We start from the raw sequence: 27,675 nt of genomic DNA on the forward strand, positions 1-27,675 counted from the left end.
TCTGAAGACCCGGGTAGTTGGGATGATTTAGTTGGGAATGGTCCTGCTTTGAGCAGGGGGTTGGACTAGATGTACCCCCCCGAGGTACCTCCCAACCTTCATTTTCTCTGCTTCTACAGTTACCTGCAATTTGCACATAACAAAGTGAGAGCTATCTTTCCAGAGGGATGTGCTCATTAAGCAAGATGACTTTATATGCTTCCATAACTGCAAAGCACTAGCTACAGTCAGGCACCGTGCTGCTAGTGAGTGTTGAGCAATTCTCTGTCTAGGAACTAACACAGCCCTCATCAGGTTTAGCAGTAAGGCACGAGTGAAAGAACTGGTGAGCATGATGAAGCGTCCAAGGTCGCCCAGGCAGTTAACAGCAATTAGGAACAGAATTTAGCTCCCCCAAGTCCCAGTCCATTGCACTGTTCACTGCACCATCTCTCAGTCCACAGAGGCTCCTAAGATCCTGCCAGGGACTTCCTTCCTGAGCTGCAAAGCTGTAGCAGTCTTGAGAAGAGGGGATCTGCTGTGGCAAACTGATCAATGGTCTGTGCTGCTCAGAGTCTGCAGGAGATCCCACACCCCTATCATGGATTGCACCAATGCTTGAAGGACAGTTGCACCAACGTGCAGCCACCATTAGCCTTAAAACTGCCTTCAACGTAAATAGTCATCATTACCCTGGTCTGGGCATAGGAGCCCATTCTTTGTTAGGAGACATTTGCTGTGTGTGACAGAAACGGTAGGGAATGGCACGGGAACATGCTGCTAGCCTTGGCCATTTTTAATAGGTTGGAAAAAGCTGCAGAAGTCCAGCAAAACAGCAGGCCTGAGGCAGCTTTAAAACTTCCAGGAACAGCAGTGGGAATCCTGTAGGTGTTACTGATGCCACGCTGGCTGGCTGTTTCAACTGAGCAACCTGCCTGGTTAAGCAACCAGGAAAATCTGCAAGTTTAGATTAAAAAGGAGATAAGATTGGCTGAAAAGCCGCACCCAGAGAGTGGTGGTGGAGGGGTCTTATTCGACCTGGAGGGATGTGGGCAGTGGGTCCCCCAGGGCTTGGTCCTCGGACCCGCGCTGTTCAACATCTCCATCAGTGACTTGGGCAAGGGGATAAAAAGCACCCTGTTCAAATTTGCTGATGACACCAAGATGTGGGGGGATGTGGGCACACTAGAAGGGAGGAATAAGCTGCAATCGGACCTGGACAGGTTACAGAGGATCTGGGAATCATTACTGATGCCAAAATGAACGTGGGCCAACAGTGTGGGGACGCGGTCAGGAAGGCCAACCGCACCTTGTTGTGCATCCACAGATGCATCTCGAGCAGGTCCAAGGAGGTGATCCTCCCCCTCTACGCGACACTGGTCAGACTGCAGTTGGAGTACTGCGTCCAGTTCTGGGCACCGCACTTCAAGAGGGATGTGGACAGCATGGAGAGGGTCCAGAGGAAGCCACCCACATGATCAGGGGGCAGCAGGGCAGGCCCTGCGCGGAGAGGTGACGGGACCTAAACCTGTGCAGCCTCCACAAGAGAAGGCTGAGGGGGGACCTGGTGGCCATTTACAAACTAGTCAGAGGGGACCAGCAGGTACTGGGGGAGACCCTGTTCCCCCGAGCACTCCCTGGAGTGACTAGAAATAACGGCCATAAGCTGACGGAGAGTAGATTCAGATTAGACATCAGGAGGCGCTACTTCACTGTCAGGGCGGCTAGGACCTGGAACCAACTTCCAAGGGAAGCAGTGCTTGCTTCTATCCTGGGGGTCTTTAAGAGGAAGCTGGATGAACACCTAGCCAGGGTTGTTTGACCCCAGTACTCTGTCCTGCCATGGCAGGGGGTTGGACTTGATGATCTGCTCAGGTCCCTTCCGATCCTACCTACTACAGCTATGACTAGGAGAGGTCTGGCAGGAGGCAGCACATAGGAAGGCCTCAATTTAACTAAACCTTGATATCATTATTTTAGCTTGAGAACATCAGCAGCGACTGACTTAATCAAATACACCAGGTGCAGCTGCTCTACAATCAATATGCCCTTATTGCATTTTTAAACTGGTGGTAAAAAGCAGCCTACATCAGTGTGGGGGAGAGAAGATGGTGACAGGCAACCTTCCAAGATGGTGAAAAAAACAGATAAGCAATCCTCCCTTCCAAGAACTGTAATTATCACAATCCCAGTTGACTGAAACCTTCCATAGCCATGGAAGAACTTGTGCAGCCTGGTTCCCAAAGTCCCAGTGAAACAAAGGGATATTAGCCTAGCTATTTGGAAGACATTAGTTAGAGTTAAGAGTATGCATACATGGGTGAGAAGGCAGGGAATTACACGGAAAGGCACTCCTGCTGGCACGGACCCATGACTCCAGAATCCCTGCATCAACCCTGGCCCAGCAGGACCTGGGCACACGTCTCTACTCAGCCGTGAAGTGAAAATCAGAAGGCACTGAGATAGCTGTTTATTTTTCTACTTGGGGCATAAATAATAAAAATACATAATAAGGAGTTCAGGCTATAGACCAGTCTCTTGCCTTATTTATTTGCTGGCTACACTGCCCCTGTAATCTGGGTAACAAAGGCTATCAACAGGGGGTAGATCTCCTTGATGCCTCTCAGTTGTTGTGTAGGGATAGCATCTCGAAGACAACTTTTGTACCTACTCTAGTTACAAGTAACACCAAAGAACACGTGGTTTTGGAGAAAGAAGCTTGCCTTGCTTTATTTAAATCTGCACAACTGAAAGTGCTAAGAGCACATTCATTTGCACTTCCTGCCTCAACCGCTCCCATAGGGTCACCTGTCTACATTGCTCTGGCAAAACTTGCTGCCTGCCTGCTCTTTCTCCAGGCTGCAAGAATGGCTTTACACCAAGCTAAGTTGAACCTGAAGCACAGCAGCTAGCTGTAATAACTTTGTGCCTGAAGATGCTTAGCAGTGCTCTTCAGAAAGCCTTGAGGAGCAACACATCACTAGTTAGTGCTTACCCAATATCATTTCCTCACCCAGGAAATTATGCAAGAGGCAAAGATTTCTTCAGGTGGTATCTTTTATTGGACCAACTATGTAGCTGGGATAAAGTTACAGACAAGCCTTTGAGTGCAGCACCTTCTTCAAGACCTGATGAAAGCCCCAACAACACAGTTAGTCCAATAAAAGGCACCACCTGAAGAAATCCTTGCCTCTTGCACTGTTTTTTAAGAAAGCACATAATGGCTCAGGGGCTGAGGCACATGACTTGTGAGGAGACTCTGAGAGAACTGGGCTTATTTAGGATGGAGAAGAGAAGACCGAGGGGGATTGATAGCAGCCTTCAACTCCCTGCAAGAGGGTTGCAAAGAGGATGGAGCTGGGCTGTTCTCAGTGGGGGCAGATGACAGGACAAGGAGCAGTGGGCTCCAGTTGCAGCAAGGGAGGTTGAGGTTAGATATTAGGGAAAACTCTCACGAGAATTGGTAGTAAAACACTGGAACAGACTCCCCACAGAGAGGTGGTGGAGTCTCCATCCTGGGAGGTTTTGAAGACCCAGCTAGACAAAGCCCTGACTGGGATGGTGTAGCTGGGGCTGGTCCTGCTTGGAGCAGGGGGATGGACTAGATGTGACTTCCTGAGGTCCCTTCCAGCCCTCGTTGTCTGTGATTCTACTGCATCCTGTCTGGCAGCCTCAGTGTAACATTGCAATCCTTTTGTTTCCCTGTATGTGGAGGATCCAGTCTCTCAAATACGCGAGACAGGAATATGCAGACTGAAATTCAGAACGGACATTCATTTTTCATCTACAGAGGCTGCATGAGAGAGCAGTCATGACAGAAGAGTGGTTCACAGGCTCTACATACTCCCAGGAGGCCTCTCTCTAGGAAATACATACTGTGTATGTACTGTGTACAGGGCTGCGTCGCCCTGTGTGTAAGTGGTCACCAAGCCGGTTTTGACGGTTAAATTAAGGCGCTCAGAGCCCTCACCTTCAGAGGAGTCTGTGTCCTTCTGCTCAGAAGCGTTATTTTTGTTGGCGTTCACTGCAGGAGGTGACGTTTGTTCTTCTGCTTCCTCCTCCTCCTCCGAGTCCACACTGCCATCGTGGTCCCCGTTCTCTAGATCACTCTTTGAAGAACTCTCTGAGGTCTGAGAGACTCCAAACCTACAATACAGAAATCACAGTTAGAAAAACCTACTGGGCCAGCAGTGCTCAACTTGTTGCCCCTGAGAGCCATAACAGGCCATGGTGTTCCATCCCAGCCCTGCATGAACAGATCCAGCCACGGCACCCCGTGCCAGCCCCACCTGCCCAATCGAGTATGCAAGGTCACACTTTCCAGGCCACAGGGCTCCCCGTAGGTCTAAAAATCTGGCAGCAGGGAAGCAGCCACCACTCCCCCGCTGCTAAATTTTGGACCCACAGGGAGCCCCTGAGGCTGGATGACATGGGTCCAGGGGCTGGGTCTAGCCCATAGGCCGGGGTTGAGCACCCACGTTGACCAGAAGGGGGAAGAACATGGCAGTGCAAGTCTGTTCCCTACCAAGTACCCTTCAGTGCTTTGATCCATATCATTTTTGATGTGCTAGGGGGACCGAGCTTCCTACACTCCCTTGGAAAACTGGCACAGTCTCTTACTAAAAGTTCTGCTTGCCTTCAGCCCGTGTTTCTGTTTCCCACCTTCATCCTATCGCTCGTGTTTATTTTCCCCACGCAGTCCTTAAGAATCCCCTACACAAATTTGTCCTTAGCCAGCACAAAGTGGACAATACAACAGTGTTCAGTCATTCTTCACAAGTTATTCAGTCACTATAGTGCCTGTGTATATAGTGCCTGTGTGTGCAGAGCCCTTCACAGGCAAATACAGACCCCGGTCTCTCTAAGCAGCGTACAATCTAAATTCCATTCAACACAGCTAAAGCAGTACACTCAAATACAGAAGCTGGGGAAGGAGCTGGACTTTAAGATGACAACGGAAAGAATACAGCAGCCAAGCAAGAACAGACTCTGTGGGATCTCACCACACTGTACTACGTTTGATTTTTGCATTTTCCTCCTTTATATCACTTCATCACAGCTTCCCTACCTTCAAAGCAGGGAAATATGTCCGGGGTACATAGGCAATGCGTGTACAGTGGCTTGAGGATATAAAATGAGCCAATGTCAATGAGCTTAGGAAAATAGTGGGAGACACCCTATGGGAAGAGGGACTGGAGGAGAAGGGAGGTTCAGGAAAGGTGGTCGTTCCTCAAAGGAGTGATCCTCAGAGCACAGAAATGGTCCATTCCTGTAGGCAGGAAAGGTGGTAAAGGGGCCGGGAAACCCTCCTGGCTTACCAGAGGAGTCAAGGAGTGCTTAAAAAAGAAAAAGGAGGCTTACGGACAGTGGAAACAAGGGGTGGTCACCAAGGAGGAATACACAAGTATAGCCCGTATTTGTAGGGAGAGGATAAGGAAGGCAAGGGCAGCGACTAAAATCAGAGTGGCAACTGAAATCAAAGACAACAAGAAGTCCTTCTTTGGGTATACAGGGAGCAGGAGGAAGAGCAAGGGAAGTGTGGGGCCCCAGCAGAACAGGACGAAACAGCTGATAACAGACAGTCAGGAGAAAGCTGAACTCTTTCATGAATACTTTGCGTCGGTGTTCCTGCACGCAAACGGTGGTCACCCGCCTGGGCAGATACTGTGAGAGACTGGCAGAAGGCATGATGCTGAAGGATAACCAACATGGTTTCATTGCAGGCAGGTCACGTCTGACCAACCTTGTCTCCTTTTATGATCAAGTAACAAACCACTTAGATGTGGGAGACTTGGGTGATGTCATATACTTGGATTTAAACAGGCCTTTGATATGGTCTCCCACGACGCTCTTATAAAAAAACTGGGGGATTATGGGCTGGCAGAGTCCACGGTCAGGTGGGTTGAACCTGGACAGTGTTAGTGGACGAGTCTGTATCGTCTTCGCAGGAAGTGGTCAGTGGTGTCCTGCAGATTCGGTTCTTGGCCCTGGGCTGTTCAACATCCTTATCAAAGATTAAGGTGAGGATGTGGAAAGCACGCTGGTCACGTTTGTGGATGATAGTTAGTTATGGGGAAAAGTGATCACGCTGGAGAATAGGATGTGGATCCGAGTGGACCTGGACAAGCTGGAAAGGTGGGTGGAAGGAACTGGAGACAGTTCAATAAGGATAAGGGCACTCCTGGGGAGGACAAAGAGCAATGGCCATGAACTGTTAGAGGATGGTTTCAGGCTGAAGAACTTCTTTACGGAATCTAAAACAGACGTCCAAGGAGGTGCAGTCCCCAACCTTGGAAGTCTTCAAGAGGAGACTGGACAGACACCTTGCTGGGATCATCTGATCTCAACAGTATTCCTGCCCAGAGCAGGGCAGATGGACTTGATGATCTTTTGAGGTCCCTTCCAGCCCTTAACGTCTATGATTCTATGAAAATACTGTATGTGCAAATGTTCTTTCACATTTCAGTTTCCGCACACCAGGATTGGGCAAACAGTGAGCAAAAAATGTAAATTCCTATATGCTCCTATATTATAGAATCATAGAAAACGAGAGCTGGCAGGGACCTCAGGAGGTCGCATCTAGTCCAACCCCTGCTCAAAGCAGGACGCACCCCAGACCCAGCCACATCTTCCCAGCCAAGGCTTTGTTGAGCCAAGACTTAAAAACCTCCAAGGTTGGAGACTCCACCATCTCTCTAGGTAACCCACTGCAGTGCTTCACCACCCTCCTCGTAAGAAAGTGTCCAAACTAAACTTCCTTCCCACTAACATCAGCAACTCACACTACAGATGCATAAAATAATTTTTAAAAATATTAGACTTTTGGCAAAAGACAAGCTGAATCTCAGGAAATGTACTGGTTATTTATGAGCACACAGAGGACACAAAGAAGTTTTTACACATCAGGTTAAAACTGTAAACCGTAAAACACAGCATTTTGGTTGACTGCATTTCTGATACTGCAACGACTGAAAAAGCACGGTGAACAATTAGCACACGCTAACGAGAAACAAGCATGTGAATAAATGAGCAACAAGAGTGAACATATCTAAGGGCAAAAGGTTATTTGTACAGTTAATCTTTACCGTGGAACAATCTTTACCATCTATTTCTGAACTCACTGGCTGATGGTAGACTGGGCACCATCCATTTGCACTGAAGGACACCATTTCTCACAGGCATAGCAGATGGACACAAAGGGTCAATGAGGATTTTTTCGCATGAATCCCATGGAGATAGAAGTGCCGGACTGACCATGTGGAGACTGAAGCCTTTTCAGGGTATTTATTCCCAAAACACATACAGTGCACAGGCAACAGGAGTGAAAAATTCCCCACATAGACACAGTACATCGGGGCAGGCAATTATTTCAGGTGGAGGGCCGCTTAATGAGGTTTGCTGAGTTTTCGAGGGCTGCATGCATAGACCTGCCCCTTGATAGTTGCTCCACCCCCTGGCCACCATCTTGGCCCACCCCTAACCCCTGACCATTGCCACCTGAAGTCCCTCCCCTTGCTTCCGGAAATACTCCTTTTGGGATGGAGGGCTTCCATCCTAGAACCAAAAAACCCCCAAAACGTGCACTACAATGAAACACCTACTATAAAATATCTTAATTTTATTACAAAAAATATTTTTGTCATGATTTGTGTTTGCGTCATGTATATAGAGGAGATTGCATAATAACTCAAAAATAAAGTCTTGTATACAGTGTGTGTGTGTGTGGGGGGGGTGGGGTGTGTATGTGTGGGGGGGGCTATGAGGGGGTATCACTACGTATGGGGGGGTTGTGGGGGTAGGGTGTGGGTGTGGGGCATTTGTGGAGCGTGAGAGAGGGTCGGCTTCCCCGCCCCCAACCACTTCCCTACCTCCTGCCTGGAGTAAGCAGGTCCCCAGCGGCTGCAATGGCCGGGCCCTTCCGCACGTGAGGGTGGGAGCAAGGTGCAACAGAGTATTTTGGGGGCATGTGTATACGTGGGCACCTCACTCCCACGCTCGTGGGTGGGAGGGCTGGACGGGTACAATTTGTTGGTGGGCACCGTGGGCTCGATGAAAGTGCCTGGCGGGTCGGATCCGACCCACGGGCCGTATTTTGCCCACCCCTGCACTACATTATCCAAGACCAGGCCTACAAGAATCACGCTGAGCACTGTCAATATACCTGACTCAGTCTCAATGACGTGTGAGATGGATAAAGGCAGGTGAAACAGAGCCTTTCTTAGGGTAACACACACACACCTGTCTTATTAGCAACTAGATCAAGTTTACTGACATGTGCCACACAACTCACTTTCACTCTCCTTGATATTTTTGTTGGCTAATTTATTCACATCTTTTAGAATTGCAGTTATCAAAGAATCTGATTTAAATTATTTATTAAATCAAAGGGATAAAGAAGTGCAAGTTCATTACATATTTACCATATGAGAGCCCACTTATAAAACATTTTTTCTTCCTATTCTGAACAAGGATCTCTTCTCTAGGTCATGAAATGAATTAAAAATTCTCTCTACACCTTACTCTCTAACAGCCATGGCTCTACACTCAGAGAGGAGAAAAGGACTGGCTTCTAAAAACTGTTCAAATAAACCTCATTTCTCTCTTCCACTATGGGTTCTGTATTCTCATGCTTACAACACTGTTGCTGATCCTCCAGCTTCTCTCTTTTGGAATAGGTGTCTTATTCTAGGACAAACTCTCTCACCAGGAACAACAATTCATATAACACCAGATGGGCTTCAGCACACATCCATACAACAAATAAGCAACTGGAACAATATGAAACAGCCAACAGACAGACCTTCTGCTTTCATCTTACCGTGTTCTCGATTTCACTTGGGTTGCATAGCTTATTTCCTTCTCCTCCCAGATATCTTCCTCATCCTCATTATCATCAAACTGTTGAATCCGTTCGTTGCAGCAGGCTTCAAAGAGGGAAGCGTTGGGCTGAAACACAGTTAAACAGAAATCAGGTTCTGCAGATCCTTGGAGGACGATCCTGGGGCAGAACAGCATTCATAAAGCAGAGGTGACACAAAACTGTTCCACCTTTTCATTGTGTGTGCACCCAAAACAGGGAGCTTTGGTTCAGAAGAGGAAGAGACAAGAGTCTGAACGAGGCAAACCCAGAAGAGATGTCAAAGGAACCACTCTGTCGCAACCTCACTTGTTTCTGAACTGCTCCTGTGCCGTTCTGGTAGCCAAGTCTCTGCTTAATCCCCTGGCACAGGGAGGCTCTCAGCCATGAAGAGAGCACTCAGAGGTATTTCACAGCACACCACTCAAGCTCAGTAGGTTGGACCTTAGAAAGTAAGGGGACAGGGCCATGGACAGCCTCCCTTCCACACAGATAAATGAGCATCCTACAGTGTCATCTCAGCCTCCTCACGAGCTTTCAGCCAAATACTTACCTTCTAAAGAATCCCATTAAAAGCGCAGTGAAAATGAAGTCATATAAAATCAGTATGATAATCCTGAATTTTGTGCATGCACTTTCTGTATGACAGGAGATGCCTTAGCAGTAATCAAAGTCAAACTGCTCTGTATTTATATGAACAGCTTGCCAAACCGAGTGCTACAGGATCTCTGAATTAAAGCTTTGGAGCACGTACCAGTTATGGGACTGTCCAAACCAAGAGCAGTAGTGGGATTTTGCTGCGCAAAACCCTCTCCAGTCAGGAAAAAGAACAAGCTAAGCTAAGCATACCAATTGCTATTTGTGGTTTCAGTTTTAGTTTGCAGTTTTCAGTGGAAAAAACAAAGAATTTTTGCAGCTGAGAACTTCTGTCTGGGCTGACGAGAAGGAAGGGGAACTCATCTTTCACAACACTGTTTGAGGGAAGGCCTAAAGGGAAGTGTTTTTAAAACTAAGGAAATCAAAAGCCATCAGCTTTGAATAGGACAGAGTGTGTCAGGGAACAGATGTCTGTTTCTACTACCATCCATCTCCTGCACCTGAGGATGATTCTGGGCAATATTCAGAGCTGTTAAGGAACCCTCACTGGCTTCCTTTCCTATTCAGTCAGTGGACAGGGTGACAGAGAGAGACTTCAGACAGCAACCAGTTTGAACAAAGCCTGCCAGCACTTACACAGAAGTACCCTCCAGCGTGGCCAGTGACCACATGCAAGACCCTGTCGAAGCAGAGGGCACAGGACCGATCCAGATGTCAATGCCCTGAGTCCCCTCTGTGGCTGCAGGCACTGGGGCTGCTCTTCCCTTGCCACAGAGAGCCCCTTTTCTCCAAGACAGCGAGGGCAGCAGTTGCCTCACGTAGGCAGCGATCAGCTGCCTCAGCCCTGTTCAACAAACACCCCCAGGCTCCACTTACACTGTCATCATCTGCATCTATGTTGAAGTTTATCTCCGCAATCCTGTCAAAAGGCGCGCTGCAAAAGAGGGAGAGAAACCTAAATGAGGGCTGGGAGCAGCATTTCTGCAGCCTCAGCATAAGACCAAATGCAATCTTTTTGCAAACTCAGCATACAACCCGAGGCAGCTGACCACACAGTAGCTCTGCAGCTTGACCTGACACGCTCCTCTGTTGTCCCTGAACACTTGTTGCTGTATTACCCCCTGAACAGTCGTTGCTGTATTACCCCGAGGCAGCGATTTCTTTACTCAAGACTTTGAGGGGAAGAATGACCCATCTTGCACTTCTGCTCGTCTAAAAAAACATCACATTTAGGATTTCCAACTTCTCAATCTTGTCCAGTTCCTTGGCACGACAGCTGAAGCTGCCTGGCTCACAAGGTATTGTGAGCCCTTCAGGCAAACTAAGCAGGGTGGCTTGGAACCAGACTGCTACTGGCTGCCACATGCCAACATCTGCAGAGCATAAAGGCTGCCACCAAACACTTCTGTCTGTTCTTTCAGCACTGGAGCAAAGCTGGCATGCGAGGAAAAAAACACTGAACTTGATCATAGTCTCAAAAGCTTGGCTGTATGGCTTGGATGATGCATGCTTCCCACAGCAACAGGGGAAGGAGCTAATGACCCTGCAAGTTCCTTACCGTTCTGTGTTTCTTTGGGAACTCAATGAATCTCCTTACAGAACCATAGAAAATGAGGGCTGGAAGGGACCTCAGGAGGTCACATCTAGTCCAACCCCTGCTCCAAGCAGGACCAGCCCCAACTCCATCATCCCAGCCAAGGCTTTGTCTACCCAGGTCTTCAAAACCTCCAAGGATGGAGATTCCCCCACCTCTCTGAGTAACCGGTTCCAGTGTTTTACCACCCTCCTAGTGAGAAAGTCCTTCCTAATATCCAACCTCAACTTTCCTTGCTTAATAGGAGATCTGATGAGAATCCAGTGGAGGCTGGAGAATGGGCAGTGACTGCGAGCTTCCTATATAGCAGTGTTCTGCCCTTGGCAAATCATGTGTAGAGAAACACAATCAAAACAGCTCATACTAGCAATGGTGTCAAGAGACACCATTACAAGAACAAAGGATGCTGTAAGTCCAGTATCCTGCTCATTAGTATGGCTAAGGGGAGAGGGGGGTGTCTTTCTTTGGTCACTGATATTATTTATATCCTATTTATTAAGCTTTCTCCCCTTAGTGAAAGAATTATGCTTGAATATTTTTACTATTTTACAGCAGAGGAACAACATCACCAACCCAGTAAAGCAAGGTTCAGTTTTTTATTGCACCCTGATTCATGTCTTTCACCAATGGGGAAGGGATCTCCACACTACTGTGAAAACTAGAATAACCGACACTGCAGAGACTGCTTTATCCTTTCTTTCCTCTCTGGATGAAAATGAGGGAATGGATAGCATGTTTCAGTTACAATTCTCTTTCAGTTTTACATTGCCCATCAATTGTATGAGCTAACCTCCGCTTAGTACAGGTTTAATTTCTACTGAAAAAATGCATAAAAAATTAGATTAGACCATAATCAGTGCAACTACCTGACAGACTGAAAATGCCTGGTCCTTCTGTCCACAATTCTCAGAAAAGGGGGCACAAAAAGGTTCTCTATACAGAAAAGGAGTTTTCTTTATTTAACGAGGCATCAGCACATGCCTGTCCCCAGATCTCCCCCGCCCCAACCAAAGGTAGCTGCCAACATGCTCACAGGGCAAGCTGCTGGCTTTTGCTTGACAGAAATTTCAAAGATGACACAAAGAGCCGAAGCTATTAAAATTGAGATGAAATGACAATTTAAACATACGGGTAGTTCACTGGGGCCCACAAACAGCGGGCCCTCACTACCCTACACCTGCCCGGAGCTGCCAAAGACTCAAAAGGTCATTTTGCAGCTACGTACTTCTCTGAACTGGCTCGCCGAGGGACAAGGAGCTCAGCCAGCTGACGTTTTTTCCACTGGTAATTAAATTACACAAGACAGAAGGGGACCTCCGACTCTTTCACCATGACGCATAAGTGGCACAGTTGCAAGATGTTATTTATTTTAAATGACAAAAGCCTCAAAGCAGGCTACCAAAACTGCGTGGGAGTGAAGCTGGGAAGAGGCAGTTAATGATGCACACACTCGAAGGTACGATCTCATTTCTGAACGCTGAGTTTGGTCAGCTTCATAAAATGAAACCTGTCCACCCTTCCCTTCCTTGGAAGGCGTGATCTCACCCTGTCTCATCAATGTCCCCTTATACATATGGAAGAGTGGCTGGATGTTCTTGGGCAGTTCACCTACTGCAGGTCTTTGGTTTTCTGCTCCTGACTTGACTAAAAACTTTCCTGGACAGAACAGTGCCAGCACTGTTGCCTGAATTTAGAACTACCGCTTTCTGATTTTAATTAAACAAAACAGCAGGCACAGAGATAGTTGTAAGACACAGCACCTTATTCAAAAAGAGTCTGTCCTTCACCACTCCTCTGCTGCTGCTTCTGCTGAGAGACTTTCAAGCTCCCAGCAGGGCCCTTGCAGCTGGGTTTTCTGACTTGTTTCTTCTTAACCACCCTGTTATGCTGAACTTACTGTTTTTTCAGGCCCATAACCAATCTTCCACATTTTTGAGCTGAGCAGGGTGGTGCATCCTCCACCGTAAGCCCTGAACCAGAGGAAGCGACTGAAGCCCAGGAGGCCTGCAGAGCCAGTAAAGGACTAACAGTTCCATTCACAATGGTTGAACTCACTTGATGTTGTCATCCTGGTCTGCAAACTCTTCATCATTGAAGCCAAACTGATCCACAAAGTTGGCTGTCATCTGCTGGATCTGATACTCTGAGAATGCCTGAGGGATGTAACCAGCAAAGAGTCACAAGTGTGCAAAGAAATCAGTTTCAGGGAGTTGAACACAGGCACAAAGGGAGATGCTGTTGTTCAGCACACTCCAGCCATGGCTCGGTTTATCGGCTAGGTGTCTGTACAGCTGTAGTGCCCAATCTACTGCACATAATGGTCCTGACGTCCTGCACCTGTTCTGACCAGCAAGGTATTTAAGGACTCCCGTTCATACTTCTGTTCAGACTGTTACTCTGCTAGCACAGGGGGAATACTGGAATACCCCCTGTGGAATCAACTCCGTTTCCTCTTGTTCTCAAGGATTTTTCACATTGCACCTGGGAAAAGGAAACCACTAGCAAGGGGAAGGAAAGCATGCTTGTAAAGCCACACAAGTGGCGTGTAGGGACATCAGCTATTTCACCATTTCTGGAACCTGACTAGACTTTAGATTGAAGCCATCCACATATTCTCCAGTGTTACCTTCATGCTACCAGTAAGACAAACTTTTGGCTGGTTTTGGCAACTTCCCTTTTATCCACAATGCTCAAAAGGAGAAAGAGAATGCCTGGCCTCCTTGCTACACATTGAAAAGATGCTTCCACCACTGACTACCACCTCTGCAGCACCCCCAAAGCTGTGAGATCTCCTGATCCACACAAAGCCCTAGTGGTCTGCTGCATCTGCCTTTCCCTAAGCCCTGGCCCTCACTCCCTGCTCTTATCTAACAGTCTCTGTGCAAGCACTTGCCTCCACAGCATGCACTGGCCTTCCCATTATTCCTCCCGTCTCAAACAGCAATTATCAGGAGTCGATTTCAAACTCAGCATCCACACAACAAAGAGCTTCTTTATTTGGTGCTCAGTGGCCATGTCTACATTAGATGCTGACTGTGCAGTTGTTGAGCGCAGTCATTTAATACTTGCATGCCCAAGTACTAAATGACTGCGTAGTAACTAGCAGTACAGTGAGTAGCATCCCCACACAGCTTCGTGGCAACACTGACTGTGCAGTAGCTCATTACTACTGCCCAGCAGCATATTACTATTGCACAGTAGCACCGCATCACGGCTCGTGCCATACAACACTACTGCACAGTAGTAATGACTTACTGCGCAGTAAGCGTCTCGGGTAGATGTGGCCAGTTTGTATGAGAATGCAGGATGTTGTGTTTGGGGTTGGACTAGATGACCTCTGGAGGTCCCTTCCAGCACTACTTCTCTATGACATGCTTATGCCATCGGCCCACCTTCCCTTTTTATGTAAATTGTGCTGTTCTATCCAGATGTCCAAGCACCTCACAGGAGGCAAGTATCATTGCCCCCATTTTACAGTGAGAAAAATCAAAGACCAGACAGCTCAAAGGGTGGGCACTGGGATGAGCAGGAGTACAGCTCTAGGATATTCAGCCCTGTACAATAACCACCCTGCCTCTCAATTAATGAGCAGATCCCACAGGGCATCTCAGCAGAGGACAGCCCTTCGCTACAGTCAGCTTTCCAGTCTGCTGCAGAAAGCAAGTGATATTTCTCCCAACTGGCCTTTCCTTCCTTGTTAAACATCTCTTGCTAACAGCTTAGCTGGACACAAGGCAGACAAAGGGGCAGTTTGCAAAAAAACAAGTTCAGGAAGCCTAATGACTACGATTAAAGGACGAAACCAGAGGAACGTGCTCCTCAGCAACAGTAAAAAACACAGCATCCGTCACCTGCTGGAGGGAGAGTTCATTGGGGAAAGCGCTCTCAATGTCTTCATCCTCGCTGGAAGAGTGCAAATGGTGAGTGCTCACCTGAAACACAGACCACAATGAATGTCGGAGGGGGACAAGAAAGCTGGCCACGTGTGATCGTGGAAAACATCAGAACACATAACACCGCCACCAAAACTGTCAAGTGAAAGGGCCAGAAGGCAACAGGCCCATGTGACAGAGAGAAGCATTTATCACTGTTCTCACCAAATCCACTGTATTCCGCCGGTTCGTCTCGGTCAGAGTCTCTTCTACAAAACTCTCCCACCTCCCTCTGCAATCCTCAGGTAGCTCTGGAACAGAAGGGCCACCACCATGGTTAACATAGCTCAGGGGGGCTCAAGGAACAAGAATCGGTGCCAGTTACTGCAAAATTCAGTCCCACTTTCTCCCATGTTATGCGCAACGTGTAGATCTTGCAGCCAGCCAGGACCAGTGTCCTGATCTGCAAGCATCTCCTCAAAACCTTTTGCAACACTGTCAGTACAACAGGCAACATGGCTGTAATCCCTCTGCTCCAGCAGGCCCATTAGCACACGATGTGACACAAACATGATAACCCTTAAATACCCTCCCAGGAGCCAAAATGCTGGAAGGCAAGGAAGAATCCAAAAGAGAAAACAGAAGACAAAAAAAAAATGGGTCCAAATCTCAGAACGTGGACATTTAAGAGAAAAAAAGGGTATGCTGAGGGTGTTACTTAGAAGTGTGGACAACATGGGCAGAGATGTGTATCAGAGGACAGAGACTGTACAGTTTAAGGACCTGTAGAGTCTTTTCTTATACCTGAGATACTATGTACTGCAACTGCTAGGTAATACACTCTAACATGTGGGCAGGTTTCAATCCTGGGTGTAGTAGGGCTGCCCCTGAACACTGTCCAGAATGCAGCAGCCTGCCTTCTCTACGGGGCTGAGTCACCAGGAGCACGCAACTCCAGTGCTCTTTATCCAATAGCTTTCCAGGCACAATTCAGGGTATCTGTTTTCACCAATAAGACCCTACATGGCCTGGGCCCTCCATACTTCAGGGACCGCCTGCTGGCTTATGCAGGACCACGATGCATCCTACAAGTACCAGCAGCGGACCAAGTCCACTTGAAGAAAAGGCATGGGAGGTCACTGCTGGCACTTACTCCTCAGCTCTGGAACTCCCTGCCCCGCAAAGCCAGCCACAGCGTGAGCCTGGACGGCCTTCAGAAATGGTGTAAGACCTCCCTGTTTGAGCAGGCACTGAGCAAACAAAGCTAGGCTGAGATATTGTCTAGGGGAGTCTGTTTTATGTAGATATTCCAGCTCCCATTAAAGTGGTTTTGTTCTCTTGGCACTCTCCTGTTTCGTGAATTATTCCCTCTCTTGCTGTAAGCCGCACCGAGTCTTTGTTAGGAAGGGCAGCATATAAATCAAGTAAGTAAATAAATAATTCCAGTTTTAACACACAGCCACCCAGGTGATTGGGTCTGACAATGAAGACAATCGAAACAGGGCAAATTTTTAAATGATCGAGTGAATTACAAAGGGAGAATAAGCTGAGTCAATTATTGAATTTTTTGTTGCTGCTGCTGGAAAAAGATAAACAGAAAGAGTCAGCTTTCTGTAGCTTACACCATCAATTCACACACTGACCCCCCCAAGCATACTGTCAGATAACTGTATCAGGGGAAGGACCAAACAGTACATCCCTGCACCACTGGCTGTCTTTATATGCACGCGCACCCACACCCACACACACAGACAGAGGAAAAGGACATGGGAAAACATGAGAGAATAGACTTTGAGGGGAGGAGAATTAATTTCCCTAACTTCTTCCTTTACATCCATCAGACAGCAGAGCCGCAGGCTGCGTGTTAGTCGCTCATATGTCAAATACATTTTTATAAATGTTTTGAAATTCCCTTCCAATTCATTATAATACTGACACTGCAGTCTATAAAGTCATTAACATTTGTACCTGGTCAGCTGACAAGAAGCCAAGAAAGGGGGGAAATCCTCCTTTCTCTACTAATGTGTTTTCAGGAACCAGCCTCATGGGGAAGTTATCTCTGCCTAGAGAGGAGACAAGCGGTCCTCAAAAACGTAGATCACAGTCCAGTGAGATGCCTCGGGCCTGTCTCAGACACTGCAGAGATTCATGGCCTCTATCACTGTTCACCACAGCCTTTCCACACCACTGTTCAGGCCCCAAGGCCCCTGGCATGCTTAATGGCATCATGGGATCTGTTCCCTCATTCCAACAATTGTACCTCCTGCCATAGCACACATGCACTGCGTGATATGCAATGTCGGGATCAGATCCCAGTCATGCGATTGCTACTTAACAGTGAAGGGGGAGCCCGGGATCATGATCCTGGACTCCCCTTGCACCAGGTAGTAGAAAGCCAGGTGCCTGGTGACCCACTGTGATCCTGGGGCTGGGACCGCCAACAGGCTGATAGGGAGTTCCAGCCTTGGGATTGCACTGGGGCTGGTCCTAGAGCCGCACCATGCTGCCAACATCAGGCTGCCTGGCAGGGACTTGGCCACATGTTCAACTTAAGACACAATGGAAACCAGCCAAAAAATGATTATACAGATTTTGTGGAATCGTTAGGTGGCTTACTTCCCATTTTATCACACCGCTACTTGCATGAATGTGTGGTCGGATTACTATTTAAGGCACGATTAACTGGCTAATTTAATATAAAGCACTGGTTGGGACGGGTCCTGTTTGGAGCAGGGGGTTAGACTAAAAGACCTTCTGAGGTCCCTTCCAACCCTCATGTTCGACGATTCTGTTTTCAACCTTTTTCATTCGCAGATCCCTAAAAATGTAAATGGAGGCACCGACCCCTTTGAATTGTAAGTGTGGGTATTCACATACTTTTGACTGATCAGTCATCTTTTATGGACCCCTTAAACACAGTCTGCAAACCACACATTGAAAACCACTGGTTTAAAGTGTAAGATCTGTGAGGGACCGCACCCCCCCCCCCACACACACACACACATGCATGCACACAATATACTGTCATACTGTATTCTATTTAAACTAGACTGCAAGCTCATTGTTATATGTTTACAGACGAGAGACGGGATCCCCACAATGTAAGTACAGCAGGGATGCTCCGGTGATGACAGTATGGGACAAATTCAACCTCACTTATACAGGCAGAATGACAGACTCTGATATGGCTGTATGTAAACATGAAAGACCAAAATCTGGCCAGAAGTCTGAATGACGTGAATCTAACACAAATGGTCGTAAGCCCCCTTTTTTTAAAATTAAAAATGCATCTCAACAGCGTTTAATGCAAAGCAAAAAATGCTCTAGGAAGCCCTGCAAGAGCGAATCGATCAGAAACACACAAAATACAGGACTGAACAGGAAATGGAGCATGTACCTTTAATGAATTCACTGATCTGAGTCTGCATGGGGCCTTTCTCCATGTTCTGTACCACAGCGTTGGCTATTCGGGTCAGGTGGCCCATATTCCCTCGCCTCATGCCACCTTCTGCCCTGAAAACAAACAGTTGGTACCAGTTTAACAGAACACTTATCAACAAGTCCTTAAGTGTCACTTGCTGCCCCTGCAGCAGTAATTGCATCTGTGCAAACAGAAATTACTGCAAGCGAGGCCAATGTTGAGATGCTGCCTCAACCCTGCACCTGCACCGAGGGGCGCCAGGTCTCCTCAAGATGAGGAATCCTGCCCAGGTAGACTGAGCAGATAGCGACAGGGGATGACCGCGGTCCTGCCTGCTCCAAATGCACTGGATAGCCTTCGGTGCCAGCTAAAATCTTCACTAAAATTTTAACACACATCAATCATCTACTAAGCGTTATGAGAGACTGGCACAGAACTAGATCAGTGATCATCTTTTTATAATTTTAACTAGAGGAAAAAAAAATACATTGGAACTAAGAAGGATGAGTCACTGCCATACTGAAAACGCATTTGCATTTGAATTGTTTGTCTCTGAGCAAGAGAACATAACCCTAACCATAAATTGCTCCATTACAGAGAATAGAAAAAGTCAGAATAAAGTCAAGCAGTCACCAACACACTTTGCCCTTCTATGAGCCAATGAAGGAGTCTCTCTCAAAAATCAGAGCAAAACAGATGGATCAAAAGAAAACTTATGAGGTTCAACAAGGACAAGTGCAAAGTCCTGCACTGAGGAGGGAGCAATCCCCTGCACCGGTGCAGGCTGGGGGTGACGGGCTGGGCAGCAGCTCTGCAGAAAAGGACCTGGGGGGACAGGGGACAAGAAGCTGAACAGGAGCCAGCAGTGAGCCCTTGATGCCAAGAAGGGTAACGGCATCCTGGGCTGCATTGGTAGGAGAGCTGCCACCAGATCGAGGGCAGTGATTCTTCCCCTCTATTTAGCACTGGGGAGGCCACATCTGGAGTCCTGTGTCCAGCTGTGGCCCCCCACTACAGAAAGGATGCGGGCACATTGGAGAGAGTCCAGCGCAGGGCAATGAAAATGGCTGGGGAACATGACTGGTGAGGAGAGGCTGAGGGAACTGGGTTTGTTTAGTCTGGAGAAGAGAAGACCGAGGGGGATTGAATAGCAGCCTTCAGCTCCCTGCAAGAGGGTTGCAAAGAGGACGGAGCTGGACTGTTCTCAGTGGGGGCAGATGACAGAAGGAGCAATGGGCTCAAGTTGCACCAAGAGAAGTTAGGGTTGGATATTAGGAAAAACTCTTTCACTAGGAGGGTAATAAAGCACTAGAACAGATTACCCAGATAGGTGGTAGAGTCTCAATACTTGGAGGGTTAGGGTTAAGGTAGACAAAGCCTTGGCTGGGATGATGTAGCTGGGGCTGGTCCTGCTTGGAGCAGGGGTTGGACTAGATGCGACCTCCTGAGGTCCCTTCCTACCCTCATTTTCTATGATTCTATGAAAAAGCAAATACCAAAACAGCTGAATCCCACTATCTACTATTCCAAGATTGAGGCATATTAAATTAATACAGGCAGCAAGGCTTAAAAATTAGCAGGTCAAACATCAAATTGTATTAAAAGCCCATCATAACAGCACATCAAGAAGGCTGTCCCCTGTTTCTAAATCCTAAGCAGGATACTATCAAAGAAAACCACTTCTCTGTACTCCAAGTGGAAGCTGATGGTCTGTAATCCAGTAATCTGTTAGTAAATGCTAAACCCTTTGACTTCAATATAGTCAAATTAATCCAAAACCCAAAGTTAATTTTGAGGTAGCAGGCTGCTTTCATGCTGATTCCTCCCTGTAACTGCTTTAGGTTTTCTACATGCTGTTCCAGTAACCCTTCATGTTCAAGTCTAAGCTGACGGATGTTTCACTTCACTCCTACACAGGACCCATTTCTTCTAACAATATGAAGTCACAGCTAAGTGTTTGAGCCTGTGTTATGAGTTAAAAATCAAGGGCACCCCAAGCATTGCCAGAACCTCAAAAGAGTGACATGGCTGTAACCCAAAACGAGATGCGTCTCCTACCAGTGGCACTACTATATATGAAAAAAAGTGAATGTTTGGTCTCATTTTTCCACCTATCTGTAGAGAGAACAGTGGACGTATGTGAATGTAGGTAACAGTTATGTAAAAAGCCCTCTGCTTCCACTCCTCTCAAAAGTCCTGCTTCTGCCAGTTGCACCTATTTTTGTCCAAAATATTAAAACCATACTCTACAATGCAACACAGCCATGCGCTGTCTTTATGTACGGTTTTCTAGCCACTTAATTTGAAAAATGAGAGGCAGGATCCACAACTTGCCATCTGGGCTGACCAGGTCAAGGAGCAGTTTTAATACTCAAGTAATAATAACATGCAAGCTAGACTCCTGTCTTGACACTATCCAACAATCTATTCCTACCATGCACGCACTTGCTGTTTGCTACTTTGACAGCACAAATGAAAGGATGTGCAAAATCAGCTACCTAAATTACTAGGTTTTCTCTAACTGGATCGAAGTTAATGTTTTGCTTGTTTCCCCTCCAAAGTTCTGACGCACCCTAAGAGTTAACACCAAGTAAAATGGACCACCAGCAGCAGGAAGTGCTGTGGAAGGAAAAGAAAAGGGGTTTTGAATACATGGCTTACCACATAAGGATTGTCAGGAGTTGACAATTGCCTGTACAGCAATTATTATTTATAGATTCTCACAGCTTGAAAGTACAGAGCAAAAGGTTTAGGTGAACAAGGAAACAGCAGCTCCAACCACAGTCGTTCATACTTCTTTCATTATTTTTTAAATTCTTGGGTCATACCAATCATCATGTTTTCTGAGTGGCTTCCTCAGCTAGAAAACTGAGGAATATAATGTCTGTCAACCTAGGTGCTACTGCCCTTCCTCTTTACAAGGGATAAAAAATGCAAACCCCTGATTTTGGTTTATTAAAAATAAGTAAACCAATGTGGTATTCTTTAAGATGAGAATGAAACATATTTTGCAGAATGGTCTGAGGTCATTCCCAGTCTCCTATACATGCACAAGGGTCTGCTACCCGTATTTGTAATTAAAATCACAACACAGCAACTAAAAACAACGTGGGTTCTTTTTCGAGGATGCTAGAAAACTTTGCAAATTATTCGAACATGCAAAAGAATATTCAAAGGAGAATTCAAAATCCACAGCCCTAGAACTGGGACCCCCATTAGAACAAAAATCCCTTACTGTATTTTATCATTGGTTTCCCAGGCATCCAATATCCTCTGCACCAAGCAGCACTTCTGGAACAGCTGGAGAAGGAGAAAGAATGAGAGCGGTTAAGACACTAGCTAAGGACAATCCCATCCCCTGGGCAAACCTGTCTTAAACTGTGTGTTACTTCAGTTCATCTCTATTCCTTCTGTCACTTAGAAGTACTTTAAAATGTGTTTTAAATGGATTTGCCTTGAAAGGGCAAACTACACAAGAACCTTATAAAAAGGTCCAACATTTCTCACATCTCCCATAAAAGGCATAAAGCTTCCTCTATAGCTTAAGATACCTCTTGCCTTAGAGGAAAAGGAAAGACAGTGATACCTAAAATCTTTTTCAGGATGTCCTTAGAGGTTTCAGCATCATACTAGTGAATGAAGCAACTGTGGTTTCATAACCCCTGCGAAAAAGAAGCTTTTCAGGAGAAGCACAGGCACAAACAGAGAAGTCAGGGGTGTGTAATAGTGGTGATTGTTCTTTTTTTGTCTAAACTTTCTATGCATATTTAGTACGAGATAAAAGGAAAAGAGAGCTCTAAGCTTATTAATGAACAGGGTAAGAGGCTTCATTTACAAATGAGCCAACAAATCAGGTGCAGAAAGGCAAGTACATTTCCGTCCAAAACTGGAAGAACAAAACGATGTCTAGACAGTTTTGATAAACATCACCGTGCCCTCTTGAGCAGTTTATCAGATTACTTTCTTGTTAAGCAAGACCTCTGCCAAATCCATCCACCTAAGGTTCTCACATGACATGACTAGACTTACATGCGTCACCATGATATTTTCTGGCCTGTTGTCTGGAGTCTCTGAGTTTTCTGTGGTCACATTCCCATTCAGTACCTCTTCTTTATTTTCCAGGTCATTCGTTGTTGTTTTCCCTTCGTGCACAGAGTGCGAGAGGATCGCTCCTATGCACAGTTCCACTTGGAAATGCAAAAAGTTATTCCACGTGTATGCAAAAAATAAGTCCTGGAACAATGTAAAGAAAAGCAAAATATCAGTTCAGGGCAGGCCTGATCAGCCCTTTCCACATAAACTTATTTGCAACTGGGACCAACAAAAAACACTGTCAAACATCCCAGGTTACGAAGCATATGGGACTTTCTCGCATAGCACGCACCCTTCAAATGAGATGCACACTTTTGTGTCAGCACCTTAATTACTTCTGTAATCTCCTGAAAGTAGGAATATTTATTCTCCAAATAGACTTTATCATATAATTGCACTTGCTTAATGCACTGAAACAGACCTTGGGATTTAGATATCAATTGTTCCAGTAATGTAGCAGATCAAAAAAGAAAGTGGCCATGTTTTCAGCTTAAAGCAACATCTTCCTCCACAGTACGTCACACCACGTTACTCACAAGTAATAAGTCCATGGTATTGAGCCTGCATAGTTCCCGATTAATACTGGGAGTGTTTGTGTGGAGCAGAGCAGCTATCAGTCGAGCTCCATGAAGGCGAGCGTTCCCCAGCGGCTCCTCCAAGACACCAATAGTAGTTAGGATTGATGTTTTCTGCCACAAACAGAAGAGGAAACAGATGTTAGATCCATCTGAACACAGGTCAAAATGGCCTTACTGAACATGGCTTTTAGTCTGATGTTATCCAGCCGGTTCACCTCCTCACATGAATCACTTCTAGAAAGGCAACTATTTGATTACTTAAACCACACTCCCTTTCTGGCCTGGAGCTAGACAGTAAATGAAGTAAGGAGCCATTTAAAAGGTAGCAAAAAACTCGGGACAGTGATTTTATACCTGATTTCTTAAATACAGTCAAAGAGGTATAAATAAGAATGTAATTTTAAAAGACACAAATTCTGTGTTTCTTACAGTGTGGCCATCAGATAAGATACCTCTCTCAGGATTAAGTGTATGCACACACGGACCACCACCCAATTCCAACTCTGACACATCCAGTTTCTCATGGTGCAAGCCTCCTAACTCCAGTCATGACAGATCACCCTATCATTTCCTACTCAAACCCAGTGCCTCGAGTACCATCTCCCCCTTCTTTGTTCCTAGGTGTCTGAAGTGCTAACCTCAACTCTGTATCCCCTTCTAAGAATTCAAGTCAGATTTCAATTTATTGTAAAGAGTCTGTGTCATTACACAATACGTTCAGGTGAACAAAACTGGAAACCTCTAGGAAGGAAGTGATGTTACATAGAAAGGAAAGGACACCTCAAATACAGGTAATTAGCCGCTAGAAAAGCTGAAGTGCTTTACCTTGGGGGGACTGAGGAGAAGCTGGTGGAAATCCTTTAGCCGTGGTTCAATACCATGTAAAATGCTGCTATTGACAGTGTAAGACCTTTCAAATCCCTGAGAGAACGAGTCCATCAATCCTTCTACCCTGCAAAGAGAAAGAAGAAATATAATAGTTGAAGCTTGGATAAAACATGAAACCCCTGTCTGTCCCAGCCCCACTGCCTGCCCTCATAATTCCCTCTTCAAATTCACAGCTCTTCTTCAAGAGAGATGATTTACAGCTAACTAAAGTTTAGACTACGGTGTAAATACAAACCTATAGAGCAGATGGAGCAGGCTGATACAGAGTATGCTGTTTACTCTGCATGGTGAAGGCAGCAAGGAAAAGGATAAAGATGCATCCTTCTGTTTAACACCTCACAAATAAATATTTGGGCATTCAGATGTGCCTGGAAGTGTTACATGTACGCACTGGCGGAAGGTTTGTTATCATTTTTAACAGGCGTTCACAAACATGGATGTAAATATTCTAGGTGATAAAAATAAGCAGCAGATGTCTGTGGATACTCCTGCACCCATCTCTCTTCCTAGTAGGGAGCAGGAACACGCATCAGTACTCCTGTTAGGCCTGTCCTTTCCAACGACAGAGATGGATCAGAGTAAATGATCAAGAGCAAGTGCAACCGCACGTTAAGTCATCAGTGGCTGTGTCTACATGAGATGCTTTACTACACAGTTGATTAGTCTACTGCACAGTAAAGTGTCACTGTCCACACACGCAGGCACTTACTGCACAGTAAAATAGTTTACCGAGTGGTAAATTTACAACGCAGTAAAACAACATAGCATTAATTGTAAGCGTAGATGCGCCTAGTGATTGCCGGAGAGTGAACAAACAATTCCAACACCACTAAATGGATCGCTAAACACCACCTTGACAGCATCAGGCCTAGGCTTTCTGCAATATTTAAAGACTGTCTAATTTACTTCCATGGACCCCATCAGCAAAGTATCTGAGTGTCCAGGAACTTGTCCCGAATACACCATTAATGTGTAGAAAGCACAATCCTCATTTTATAGATGGGGAAGTGACCAAGGAGAAATAAGGTGAATCCAAGTTCCCCACAAGAAGTTGGGAAAGGATTCCAGATCCTGCCCTTACAACTGGCCCTAAAGGCTTTATAAACCTAAAGTTTTTTCCACCTCCTCCCAAACAGACTGGAAGAAGTCTCAGTTGAACTGGTCCCCATTTACTGTTCGAAGTGTTACTGGTGGCAACGGCAAGACCCTGACACTGTCTGACAGTAAGTCTCTGCTTTAATACAATGCAATTAATTCTGAATAATGCATTGAATCCACTGCAAACTTTCAAGGAATGTTCTAAGCCAGGGTCGTCCCAACTTGACCACCTGCATGGTGGTAGCAGAAGGACTTGCACGAAATGGAGGGGGGGTGTCCCTGCTCATGCAGTGGTGATGCAATGGGAAATTCACCCACACACTGGTACCTGCAGGGGGGCTGCACTTGGTGGGGGTCCCAGGGAGCCCGCACGGCCCCCATGGAGCCTGCACAGTATTTAGTCCAGGGCCTGCAACTTGAGCAGCATGTGGCCACTGGCAACGCTGAAGTTGGACAGCCTTATTGTAAGCATTAACAGGCTGGAGTTTATTGGTTTGGGCAAACATATGAAAAAGCAGAACAGGAAGGTGGGGGGAGGAGAGAGTCTGGGCTGGGAGATTTTTCTGCAGATGAAAGGGCCAACCAACGGGAGAAATTAACAGCATAGTTAATTAACAGCATATGACCCCATTTCCAGTACTGCCCATATCCCATAACCTACAGCTCTGAATGGGAAAAAAAAGAGGTTAGGACAGTGGGGGGACACAGGGAGGCATGTGGCAAGAGAATGAACCCAGAGCCCCTAGCACAGGGAAAGCTTTGCATGCAGGGTGGGGGGAAGGGTGTCACACAGAGCTCCCAACATGGATGAAAGGCAGAATGCAAGGCTACGCAGCTCCTGACAACAGAGATAATGAGGGAGCCTCCTATGGGGGAAGAGGGATGTGGAGAGCCCCTGGCATGAAGGGTGGGATTGCAGCAGGTCCCTGAGATAGATGGAGATGGGAAAAAGATGCAGACGAAGCTTGTGGGAGGAAAGGAGAGAAGCAAGATGCTCCTGCTGTGTGCCGACAGGAGCAACAACATGCACTATTAGCAGTCTGCCGGTCACGCTGTCGTAAGCATTCTTCCTCTTCAGCCTACTACGTGCAACTGCCGGGCAGAACCCATGGGAGCCTTGGCCCTCTCAGATCAGCACAGCCCCCGGCTGCACGGCATTTGGAGAACGTACGTTCTGGACACGGTTCGGACTGGGCTGGGCCAGTGCTCCTGCTGGGACCTGAACTTGGATGTTTCTGGCTAGAGGCTGTTGCCCCTCTGCTCAGAGTCAGGCTGATCCCAGCATTTGGCGTGAGGAAGGAATTCTGGGCACAGACCGGGGGGTTTTGCCTTTCTCTGCTGCAGGGGCACAGCCTCTTCCTGGGATCTCTGGAGCATATATGAACACCCCTTGCAGCAGCAAGACTCTGGCTGCCATGGTCCTCCTGCTTTCTCTGAGGCAGGTTCGGGTGTGATGTCTGCTGTGGTGTCAGGGTTGATGGTAGTTTTAGAGAGAGCTTAGATTATGGATTTGTCTGGGATGACACGAACAAGGCTGATCCTGCCTCAGGCAGGGGCTGGACTAGATACGACCTCCGGAGCTCCCTTCCAGCCTCACTGCTCTAGGACTCTATGGCCGTGTCCAGACAAGCGCAGACATGTGGTATGCGGTGTCGCAGATCTGTCTGCAGCGCCCCACATCGCACATGCAGGCATTCCCCATGCTGCTACTTTGCGGAGATCCCAGGGTCAAAAAAACCCACGCCAAAAAAAGTGGGGCAGTGCATGTGACAGCAGCGCACACTGCTCAAAACCAGATGCTGGCCAGCCGGAGCTATGCTCCAAATGTCAGCCAGGCTCCCTGCTGCAGGAGTGCCACAGCTATAGCTCCCAGAAGCCCCCAGGTAAGGCTGCTGGGGCCATGCACCGTGTGCCAGAGTGGCTGTGGCATGGGCATTTCCTGGGGACAGGCAACAACAGCACAAGGTGTGCCACTGCTACTTGTCCCTGGGGAAACACACAAACCTGCTCGTCTGCACGCGGCCTATGATTCTGCATTTGTTGACTGCCCACCCTACTCTCTTCCCTCTCCCCATCTTCAGGTAGCCCCTATCTCCCAGTCCTGCCTTATTACCCTTGCACTCCCAAACGCAACTCTCTTGCTTCTACTTATCATAGATGTTAGGGTCAGAAGGGACCTCAATAGATCAAGTCCGACCCCCTGCGTTGGCAGGAAAGAGTGCTGGGTCTAGATGACCCCAGCTAGATGCCTATCTAACCTCCTCTTGAAGACCCCCAGGGTAGGGGAGAGCACCACCTCCCTTGGGAGCCCATTCCAGACCTTGGCCACTCGAACTGTGAAGAAGTTCTTCCTAATGTCCAATCTAAATCTGCTCTCTGCTAGCTTGTGGCTATTATTTCTTGTAACCCCCAGGGGCGCCTTGGTGAATAAAAACTCACCAATTCCCTCCTGTGCCCCCGTGATGAACTTATAGGCAGCCACAAGGTCGCCTCTCAACCTTCTCTTGCAGGGGCTGAAAAGGTCCAGGTTCTCTAGTCTCTCCTCATAGGGCTTGGCCTGCAGGCCCTTAACCATACGAGTTGCCCTTCTCTGGACCCTCTCCAGGTTATCCACATCCCTCTTGAATTGCGGCGCCCAGAATTGCACGCAGTACTCCAACTGCGGTCTGACCAGCGCCCAATAGAAGGAAAGTATCACC

At 47.0% G+C, this 27,675-nt stretch overlaps 1 protein-coding gene across 4 annotated transcripts in view; it reads right to left on the minus strand.

Annotated features, from left to right (window-relative positions):
- The window catches only part of PPP6R2 (protein phosphatase 6 regulatory subunit 2), a 145,436-nt gene that overhangs the window by 26,161 nt on the left and 91,600 nt on the right, over positions 1-27,675 (minus strand). For all 4 annotated transcript variants that reach the window (XM_014599993.3, XM_059725613.1, XM_019482791.2 and 1 more), the window contains 11 exons: positions 23,816-23,942; positions 22,949-23,101; positions 22,350-22,553; positions 21,556-21,620; positions 18,297-18,412; positions 15,125-15,210; positions 14,879-14,959; positions 13,083-13,180; positions 10,310-10,367; positions 8,798-8,925; positions 3,950-4,125 (listed from right to left, as the gene is read on the minus strand). In XM_014599993.3, the coding sequence (XP_014455479.1) occupies positions 3,950-4,125; positions 8,798-8,925; positions 10,310-10,367; positions 13,083-13,180; positions 14,879-14,959; positions 15,125-15,210; positions 18,297-18,412; positions 21,556-21,620; positions 22,350-22,553; positions 22,949-23,101; positions 23,816-23,942 (1,292 nt within the window). The remainder of the gene's footprint in view (positions 1-3,949; positions 4,126-8,797; positions 8,926-10,309; positions 10,368-13,082; positions 13,181-14,878; positions 14,960-15,124; positions 15,211-18,296; positions 18,413-21,555; positions 21,621-22,349; positions 22,554-22,948; positions 23,102-23,815; positions 23,943-27,675) is intronic.

This window comes from Alligator mississippiensis, chromosome 4, assembly GCF_030867095.1.
Source record: "Alligator mississippiensis isolate rAllMis1 chromosome 4, rAllMis1, whole genome shotgun sequence".
In the NCBI taxonomy this organism is placed as follows: Eukaryota; Metazoa; Chordata; order Crocodylia; family Alligatoridae; genus Alligator; species Alligator mississippiensis.